The sequence below is a fragment of the Schistocerca gregaria genome, chromosome 2, assembly GCF_023897955.1.
Source record: "Schistocerca gregaria isolate iqSchGreg1 chromosome 2, iqSchGreg1.2, whole genome shotgun sequence".
Taxonomy (NCBI): domain Eukaryota; kingdom Metazoa; phylum Arthropoda; class Insecta; order Orthoptera; family Acrididae; genus Schistocerca; species Schistocerca gregaria.
Genome location: NC_064921.1, coordinates 825667480 through 825677729, shown reverse-complemented (window position 1 = coordinate 825677729; position 10250 = coordinate 825667480). Strand labels below are relative to the sequence as shown.

Genomic DNA, 10250 nt, shown 5'->3' with positions numbered 1-10250 from the left:
CATATTTTCGATCCTGATCTTGAACCTATGCAGGGTCCTCACTTAAGTGCTCCTAAAACCAAGTATGCTGATTTAAAAGAACAATTCTTGCATTTATGTTTTTAAAAGTGATTTTTTGTCTAAAATAAACGGAGTAGTAAAAGTTAGAGCTAAAACCACAAAAGTGAAGTTGGATAGGCTTTTGCTCAATTATCCTTAGTTTGTTATAATATATAGTTTTGTAGGGTTACAGTATAAGATTGTTTAAATATTATGGCCTACAATACCTGCTTCACAGGTGATTAAAAGGCAAATACATACAAACCTTTAATGAACAGATTTACAACGGTAATGTTAGAAGTGAAGTAATGCTCATTTTCAAAACTAGTGTGGCTTTGGTTTGAAGTTAACTATACCCAGTGTTGTATTTTATTATCTTGCAAAGTAATTTATGAACCACCCCAAGTGAAGTGAATGATTAGTTTTTTTAATTAGTCTTCACTACTGCAATAATCAAAGAGGGCTGTCTAGTGAAACTAAACTAGTTTATGGGTCCCCATCATATTCTCCACCTATTAGGATAAAACAACTGTCACTGTTGCTAAGGAAAACTGACATTTGTAGAGGAGCTTAAACAGTGTATTTATGATATTATTCATCTTCGTGTTTTTTCATGTCGGTCAAGATAGAAGCCCCTCATGTCCAAATTTGGTTCTGCACTTCATGCAGTGATATTTCAGTATTTGATTAAGTAATGCTCTTGAGTGTGGCTGTCATTAGTATGAGCTTGGTGCGAATTTACTCCCCATAGTTTACTGGTTTGTATGTTATTGGTAACTGCTGCTACACACAGTACAAGAGTGCAGTGTGTCAATTTGTATCCCGTTTGCTATTCAAAATGGAAATCTTGACAAAAGTAACTTCAATAACCAATATTCAATTTTCTCATATACATATATTTCCAAATTAATGTGCCTAATTGGGCTGGTGACCATTTTTTTAAATTTATTTATAATTTTATCACTTTCTTTAGCTCCCAAGTATAAAGTCTAGTTTTTCTGTTAATTTCACCAAAATCAAAATTATAGTCTGATTCCCTTGTCCATTAGACACATAGCAGTCATTCTTCAGAATCCTCTCAGAGGGTAACAGTAGCGTGTTTCATGCCAGAGTGATATATGTTACTTATATATGTGCCTTTCCGGTGACAGGACTAAATGTCCAGTTGCTAGTGATACACAATAGTGTTACAACCTCTCTCGGATTGCACACAATGTGTAATCTTGATGCATACCTATTTGTAACATTGCTAACTCGTCTTGGCAAAGAAGCTGTCCTGGAGCATTGCATTAGCCACTGCTGCCCACTAAGCACAATGTGGCGACATGTAGGTTATATCTAGAGGTCTGCATGGATGCGGATATCTGCGGTATTTGTTACTTGGTGGATAAAATCGCGATCAGCGCAGGTATCCGCAGGTCATCTGCAGATAATGAGCAAGGCATCTTCCCAGTACATATGTTGCAATGTTGGTTGAAAACTTCAAGTCTGTTGACATTCTTGGAATCTTATTAAAAACTGCCATAAATTCAAAAATGTTGACGTTAATAAAGTCTGTTTAGAGCAGCATCTAGAAGCATGTGCAACAGAAGTAGAGTTCCATAACAGATCCGATATAATAGTAACTATTTACCGAGCACCTGCAGGAAATTATAATCTATTCATAAATCATCTAGAAGCTCTTTTGGGTTATTTAACAGTAAGAAACAAAGAAATTTTTATTGCTGGTGACTTTAATACAGATTTTCTAATTCAATCTTCCAGCAAACATTTACTGCAGTTAGTAATGTTGTCCTTCAATCTAACTCACACTGTAAACTTTCCAACTAGGATCACTAAATCCTCAAGGACAGCCATTGATAACATTTTTATAGACAAAACAAAGGAACAAAATCATATCATAAAACCTGTAATAAATGGACTATCAGATCATGACATGCAGCTCCTTGTTGTAGATGTAAATTCTAAGCAGATTATCAAGACTGCTAAATCTGAGTACAGGAGAGATCAACCAAAAATTGAGTGTTTTAGAAAACTGCTCAAAGATATGAACTGGACAGATGTTTATAGTGCTCATAACATGAATGAAAAATATAACACATTCATGAACAATGTCAGTACCATGTTCGAAAACTGTTTTCCTCTAAAAGTTACTCAAATTAAACAGAAGTCTATAATAAAACCATGGGTCACCCAACGAATAAAGATTTCCTGTAAGACAAAAACGAAAATGTATCTGTCGACCAAGAATAGCTCCAATGCTGATGATTTAGCTAAATACAAGGAATACTGTAAAATATTAAAAAAAGTAATTCAGGCATCTAAACAAATACAATACGAGAAGAAGATAGCAATGTCAGGGAACAAAATAAAAACAATATGGGATATAGTGAAAGAGAAGACTGGTAGAACCAGAAAGGAACAGGAGCAAATAGCACTAAGGGTAGATGACACATTAGTAACCGATGGGCATAGTGTGGCAAATCTATTTAACAAGTACTTTATATCCGTTACTGATAGAATGGGATTGTCAGGATCAGTAAATAATGCCCTTGAATATCTGAAACTAACCTTTACAAATAGCTTCAGGTACATGAATATGTCACTCACATCACCAAAAGAAATAACTTCCATAATAAAATCAAATGGGACATAACAGTAACCCATTAACTTGCAACATTTTTGAATCCAAAATATAAAAACCTAACATTTCTTAGCAATGCCGAAAAAGATGAAGTTGTAAAGGAAGCGAAAAATTATGTTGCGAGAAACAGAAGTCTGGCGTACTTTTTAATGAATTTGAAGATTCCTCAGAAAGAATGAATGAAGATGAATCGACGAGAGATCTTGACTTTGCGTCAGATGGAATTCTCAGATATGCGAATGATAAAGTCCAGTTTTCGGAAGGCATCGACCTGATAGCTTGGTGGCATGGACGTGAAAACGTCTATCCGCATCTTTCCAAACTCGCATACTTCATGCACTGCATTCCAACGTCCAGCGCGCCATCTGAGAGAAGCTTCTCTACTGTGGGACAAATAATGCAGGACCGACGGACGTTTCTGAAGCCACAGACGATTGATAACATCGTGTTCCTGCATAGTAATCTTCCAAACTAAAAAGGTACTTGTACAGCTTCTCTTACTTCACTGTATTTTTTGGGCTTATCTGAATTAGTTACAATTTTGTTTCATCTGATTCTTTCTTTTACAGAATTTGAATCGGAAGCAAGCACAAGATGAAAATATTTAATCTGAAGTCTTTGAGTTTTTATTGTAATATTTATAGCAAAGAATTTCCTCAACATATTGTTAGTATTTTTACTATTCCCAACAAGAACATTAAAGTAGCATTAGGTAAAAGAAGGAAATATTTAACAAGCAATTTGTTTTGTTGTAATTTTCATATTAAAGAGCTCAATTTTAAGTTTTTACTCTTCACACCAAGAATATTCAACAGCTAACACGTCAATATTATTAAACTAGGTAATGATGATCTCATAAGTGCCTACCTAAATTTTTGCGTGCACTACAGTAACATTTGCAGCCGCTGAGCATTGTCGCTCTTTGTGAACAGTGAAACAGCCCGGCCGGAGCGGTGGCACGGCGAGCCTTGTAATTAATTACAAGTGTGACATCAAACTACGGCTCACGACCACCAACAAGCTGTGACTGTGATATCCCGTGAAAGATTATTCTGATCACATTGAAAACTTACAAAATATTCAAATCATCCAAAATAATAATGTGTCTTTTAATTTACCAGCCAATTAGAGTAGGTATAGAGCATTTACTGTGATTTAAGAAGTCAAAAGTAGTTAAGTTGTCGCAGAAATGGCACCCTAACAATAACTATGTCATTACATACCATAATTCTAAGTACTACTGTCTATTACTATTAATTACTTATTCAAAACTTAAATATATGCGGATGCAGATAAGGAACTTGCGGATGCGGATTAATTGCTGCGGATGCGGATGCAGTCGCGGATTAGGACCTTGCGGATGCAAATTGCACTTTTCTTATTCGTGCAGACCTCTAGTTATAGCAGCATGCATGAAAAAGGATTGTGAGACAGGCTAGCTGTGTTCTGTAGACCCTGCACTGCATGGTGGTAATAGCCAGAGCAGGAAGGACGGTGTCACCACACCACAGCTAGAACTATGTTATGAGCTATGTGACCAGGAGATAGGCAACAGTGCAACAGATGCACCCTAGAACAGTATAAATAACTGTGCATTTTGAGACCAAGGCATTTGGAGCCCACCAGTAACAATATGAAGCCAGGACTACCCTAGACAACAAGACAACAATGCTGCCAGCTGTAGCCATGGGATCTAGATCGGGACAGGGTAGCCACCTCTGTACTACATCCACTCTGAGGGACTTGGCACTGCAGCATAGTGGGCCTGCCATCTAAACCAGTCACTGCCAGACTCTTGCCAGAAGGCAATGGGTCATGCCCCATGCATAGCAGTCATCCCTCTTCACTGTGGAGGCCACACCTCGATTGCCTGGGCATTGTCATTTGACAGCAGAGAGCCAGTGCAGCAAGAAGGAGTAAGCTGCTGACTTCAGAGCTTTGGCTGCAATGCCAGAGTGAGGTGTGACTGCCTCTCAGTGAAAATGAAGACATGTTGTAATTAAAAGCAAGAAAGTGTCTCTTCAACAACCAGTCTGTCACTGAGCCCCAATAGCCCACCACTCAGCATCACCCTTGGCCAGCTGGAAACTACATACTGAAGGCAGTCTGGACAGGAGGTATCACCTAGAAGAGGTTCTAGGGCCCCAGGTACAGTTCTTCCATTAAGTAATTTCACAATTCATATTTCAGTAGGACAATGTACTACCACAATGTGACACAGAAACTATTGGTTACATGGTCTGTAAATGTGCCTAACATGTTGCCATTTCAAGATGCTTAGGGATTGGTTGGCTGGAAATTTGGATGTCATGGTCCTCCAGTAAGCACTGTTGATGCTTTGTAGACTAAAGTGTGGGGATAATGTTCTGTTCTGGCATAACCACAAGCACCGGAATGAAGATGAAGAATGCAAGAGCAGAGAAGGTGGTAAGATGACGACGGCCAAAGGTGCGCTGACTAGGACCACACCACACGAGGAACGCCCTCTAGCCAAAGAAAGTATAAGTGCCGCTCCTGCTAGCCTCAGCTGGACATATTAGCACAGTACTAGGAGAGCACTACAATAGGAGTGACATGTATCCATACCAACTGCTTCCATGGACCTTGTAAACAGCAAAGGACTTTGGTTGAATGTCACCCATCACTTGCAACACCATTGTAAGTTCAAAGTTAAGTATTGTCAATCTTTTTATTCATAATGAAAACTATTAACATGATTTGCTTGAATTGTTCTATAGCATTCTGAGAATGCAGATCCTTTAGGCATCCTATATGAGACGAGTGGGCAGGACCCCGCATGTTCCCCGGGATCATAAACAGGTCCTATTTGGTTCCATGTCATGATGTTTAGAGACTAATTATTGCATATGGGGCTTCACACCACACCAAAGTCCGAGACTCGGGCATCTTAACCATTTGGGTGTTGTTACAAACTTGATGTATGGCATAAAGTTCAGTTCAGCCCCATGGCTCCTCCTTGGTGTTACAGTTTTTTTTTTTTTTTAATGTTAGTCTATAATGCACTGATAACATATTCAAACATGTCTGTATGCAAGGTCATTACAATCTGTTCTTGTCATTGTGTCTATTATAAATGTCTGAAGAAAAGGATACACGTGGTCACGCTGAGTGTGATCTGGCATGGAAATACATGAAAAAATATCAATGTTTTTCCAGACATGGCAGCAATGAAAAACTTGGAACTTCCATATATTAAATTTAAACTCATAAATGCCATGAATGAGTCTACACTGTCTCCTTATAATATTTCAAAAATGGAAAATTTTGCATTGTTATACAAATGAAGTAGGCAAACAATATCTAAAAATACAACTTCAGAGTGCTGTTAAAGTGGCGATTATGGGGTAGTGTGTGTTCAGAATGAAGAGTACTTTGTGAAGAATTCAGCCACAAAAACAAAGATCATAGTTTTACAAAAGTTTTTATTTTTAGAACATCAATATAAAATATGTATAAAACAAGATTCTCTTAAAAATCACACATACATATATATATATTCCTTTGCCTTCAACAAATTATTGTCTTATTCAAACACCCTTTTCTCTCCCTTTATTTATTTTTCCTTCTTGGTGGAAGGACTTCCTAAAAACTTCCTTCTTTGAGAAACCATATGCAGGAACAATTTTGGGAATACTGTAAGCAAATGAAACTTTATGTTAAAGTGCTTATAAAATGTCATAAACTAAATGACACGAACATGTAAGTTTTACAATTTTTAATTCTATTAAAAAGTCCGTGAGAAGTAAAGTAGAAATCCACCAAAATGTTGCTTTTAGTGTGTGTGCTTCTGAATTTCTAATCTGATACCTCTGGAACATCACAGACAAAGTGTTAAAATAAATAAAGATTCAGAAGTACAAAAGGTAGTCTTGGTGATATGGGAATAACCTTGAGTTATGGACAATATGCTGTGTAGGAGGTAGCAACAAATGCAAGCAATTGCAACTGTCAAATTGCATCAATCATGTGAAGAATGATTTGGCCTGAACAAATGTGTAATACGTTATGAGAACAAATATTCGGTGTGCTGTGAGGCGTATTCATCTCAGTTCTTAGAATTGTCTCATTTTAACTGTATATCTGGTCTAGAACAAGAGTTTGTTAGGAAGAGGCACAAGGTGATAGTAAGTCAAGTGGAGTCAGTGACTATGTTTCACTTTGGCCTATTCATAATCAAAAAGCACATTTAGGGTGTCTTTACAATTACAAACTAGAATTGTTATGAAATATACAGCAAATGTTCAGGGCATCATATAATCATATATTAAGCGTTTCCATTTATGGATGGCATGTGAATAGGAAAGCATTTATTTAATTTTAGTATCTCCCCCCCTCCCCCGCCCGAGAGTGTCAACTTTTTTCTCAAGTGTCTGCCAATACTGATTTATACGAAACAATAAGTTAAACAAACACATGATCATCTGTGCTGTCAACTTGTGTGTGTTTAGTATCCACTGTTGGTTTAATCTTATGTCAATTTCACAATATGAGCAATATTTAACTCTGAAAATTTTGTTAGCCTTCAGACAAATTCTTTTTCTGTATTCTAACTTGAAACAGATATGTCTGTAAGCTAACTACATTTCCAGTATCTTTTATGTGTCCATCTATGACTCAACATTTCTATTATTCAATGAGTTTTTATTTTTTCACACAGATTATTTACATTTTTCTCACATCTTCCATGCCATATTAATACTCTGTTATGCAACACACAACCATTTCATAAGCTGTCTTGTTCAGAGATGAACTGCACTTTTCGATCTGATACATCTGCTGTGTACATAACTTAATGTGTGTTCATTCTCTTTTGCATGCTGAGGCATTCCCATTTGAATTGAACTTTGTGCCCAATATTTAACTTTCCTTTATCTTGCTGTCATATGTCACAAAATGTGTATTTACTTCAGTTCAAAATCATATCATTCTATACATTTACAGCTGTTTACCAGTATTTATACAGTGCTGAAATATTGTAAAAGCCAGGTTAATGGTGCACTTTTCCTCAGCATAGTCTCCCATAAACAATTATGTGGTCTTCAAAAATTCTGACACCTGTTTAATAGTAGATATAAATAGTAATGCAGACTGGTCTGGGTCACACTCAAAATTGAGGAGCATTTTTTCAAATCTCAATAAATACAACAGGTACAGTTTTTCATAAAATAAGTTTTTCCGTTTTCACCTAGATATATATGTTTGAGCATTTGAATTTTTACACAACTACTACATCTCACTGGCGTTATTAAAAGTGGTGTAATGAAATACAAACAATAATGTTAGAAATACAGTGGCATAATAAAATAACAGCAGTGATAACTATTTTCAGGTAATTCTTTAGTTTGTCAATACTACATGAAGTATAAAATGAATTACACAAAAAGTATTGTATGTTACAGTCACATTGTTATTCTCAGGTTTTCCCTCTTACATTTATACGTTCCCTGTGTAGGACATCTTTGTAAAACTCCTTTGCATCCTCTGGAATTTCAAAATACTTTAGCAAGGCAGAAACATCTTTTCTTTGGTTACCACATTTTGTTTTGGTAAAAGAGTGGAGGGTGAATGGTAGTACTGCTTTATGCATGATTTCATTCATTTCAGGATTTCAACTTGTACGGGATCTCCAAAGAATGTACCACTTAGTGACACATTAACAATTTTCTTTGTTTTCCTGTATGAGATGACATGCTGACTGTTCATTTAGAATAATGGTTTGGATTTTAGTACTCTCTGTGCACTATCTTTAACACAGTCCAGTCTGTATTTAGAACTTTGATGGTACCATGCTCTTCTAAAATACTGTAATATTCTTTAGAAGACCAGATGTTTTCTTTTTTTTTCTGTAAGACTTCTCAATTCTACCAAACACTCTGTCTGGAGACACGTAACTATGGCCATGAACAAGGAAGAAGATATGAATATTATTGAATTTTGAGCTGTTTTCCAAAAATGCTGTAAGCATCACCATCACACAACTGTTTTTACTTCGGCTGCTGCAAGAATCTGAGAACAGATGTACAGTATTGGTGCCATCAACTGGTATTTTTTATCTAAGTCTGAAAGAAAGTCCAGCAAAGCCAAAGCAACTTCACTGCATCCTTTTGAAGATTCTGTGTCCAGCCAGGTGTAGAATATAATGCTATCACTTTTTTGCTTCTTAGCATGGATCATGATGCACAGATTGTGTAACCATACTTGTCCAACATAGAAAACCTCACTGATTAATAGTCTTGGAATACGCTGCTTTTGTTGTACATCAAAGCACATCTTAATGAAACTATTATCATCTTCCTTCTTTATATCAAGTTTTGCACGAATTTTATATAATCTGTGTCTAGTTTGTAGTTAATTCTTCTTCTGCAGACACGTTTTAGCTTTTATTTTCATTAAACCAAACTAACAAGTGGAACAGGTATTGGAATGAGGTGTCCTGAATAGTGGGTTGAAATGTTTGTCAAACATATACTTGTATTTTGAAAAAGAACACTGTTTCAGTCCAATTTTTTTCAGAACCTCTGTAACATTTTATTGACTGTGAGATCTGAAGGCAAATAACCTCTTATAGACTTCCCCCTTTCATGGTGGCTATCTCTGCATTTATATATCTTTTCATATCATTCTTAAAGGCAATAGTTACCTCATTGTGATGGTTTCTTGTTCTATAGCTCCCCGTCCTTTCTGTTAGCAACACTCTTTCTTTATGGAACCTGTTTGTTGGATAGTATAACCTATCCTTTGACAAGACAGGTACTCCTTGGAATATGGCAGCACCAACAGGCACTACTTCAATACTCCTTTCTCTAACGGTATACTTGAGTGTCACTTTTTTTTCTCCTTTTTGCTTTCTGGGTGTCCACTACTCTGCACTGAGGTGGAGAAATATTAATAAATCTTAACAGAAACTTATCTTGATCCATTTTATTCAATGATGTCATGTGACAATGAAAGTGGAAAATATCTTCATAGCAGAGTTCAGAAGCTTTGTATTCTTTCATTCCTGTAGCTTTAGAAGGCAAAACGTCAAGTCCATGATTGCATTTAATAATAAGTTCATTTTTACATTCTTCTTTGCATTTTAGGTTGATGTAAGCTTTTCTTGAATTGGGATTTTCTCGCATCAAAACATTCTTTAACCTGTATGACATTTTCAGAGTCATCCACTATCTGCAATACTTCTTTGGAGGTGTACATGTGAGCACTGAGTGAACACTTGTGTAAAAGTAAGCTGCAGGTGTTCTAATGACAATGAAACCTGGTTGCAACACTATTCTTGCCAATAAATGTTACAACAATGAGTAAAATCAATTAATGCAACCAATATATACCATTATTGTTCACTGTTTTCAGCAGAAACAGAGCCAAGACAAGAGAGAGTAATTATTTTGCATTTATTGACTGTTGCTATAACTGTAAGAATGCATATATCATCTTTTGCCAAAAACTTGTTATTTGGAGTGTTCATATACACGGCAGTAGTCGACTTTTGCAAAAACTTGGTTCAGGAGTTGATGTGAAAGGTCAACATTCAGCCATTATCACACCT

General features: G+C 36.3%; 1 protein-coding gene across 1 annotated transcript in view; it reads right to left on the bottom strand.

Annotated features, from left to right (window-relative positions):
* Window positions 1-6109: 6109 nt before the first annotated feature.
* LOC126335171 (very-long-chain (3R)-3-hydroxyacyl-CoA dehydratase 2) overlaps window positions 6110-10250 on the bottom strand; it is a 72610-nt gene continuing 68469 nt past the window's right edge. The window contains exon 5 of the mRNA XM_049998153.1: window positions 6110-6337. Within this exon, the coding sequence (XP_049854110.1) occupies window positions 6258-6337 (80 nt within the window). The 3' untranslated portion in view covers window positions 6110-6257. The remainder of the gene's footprint in view (window positions 6338-10250) is intronic.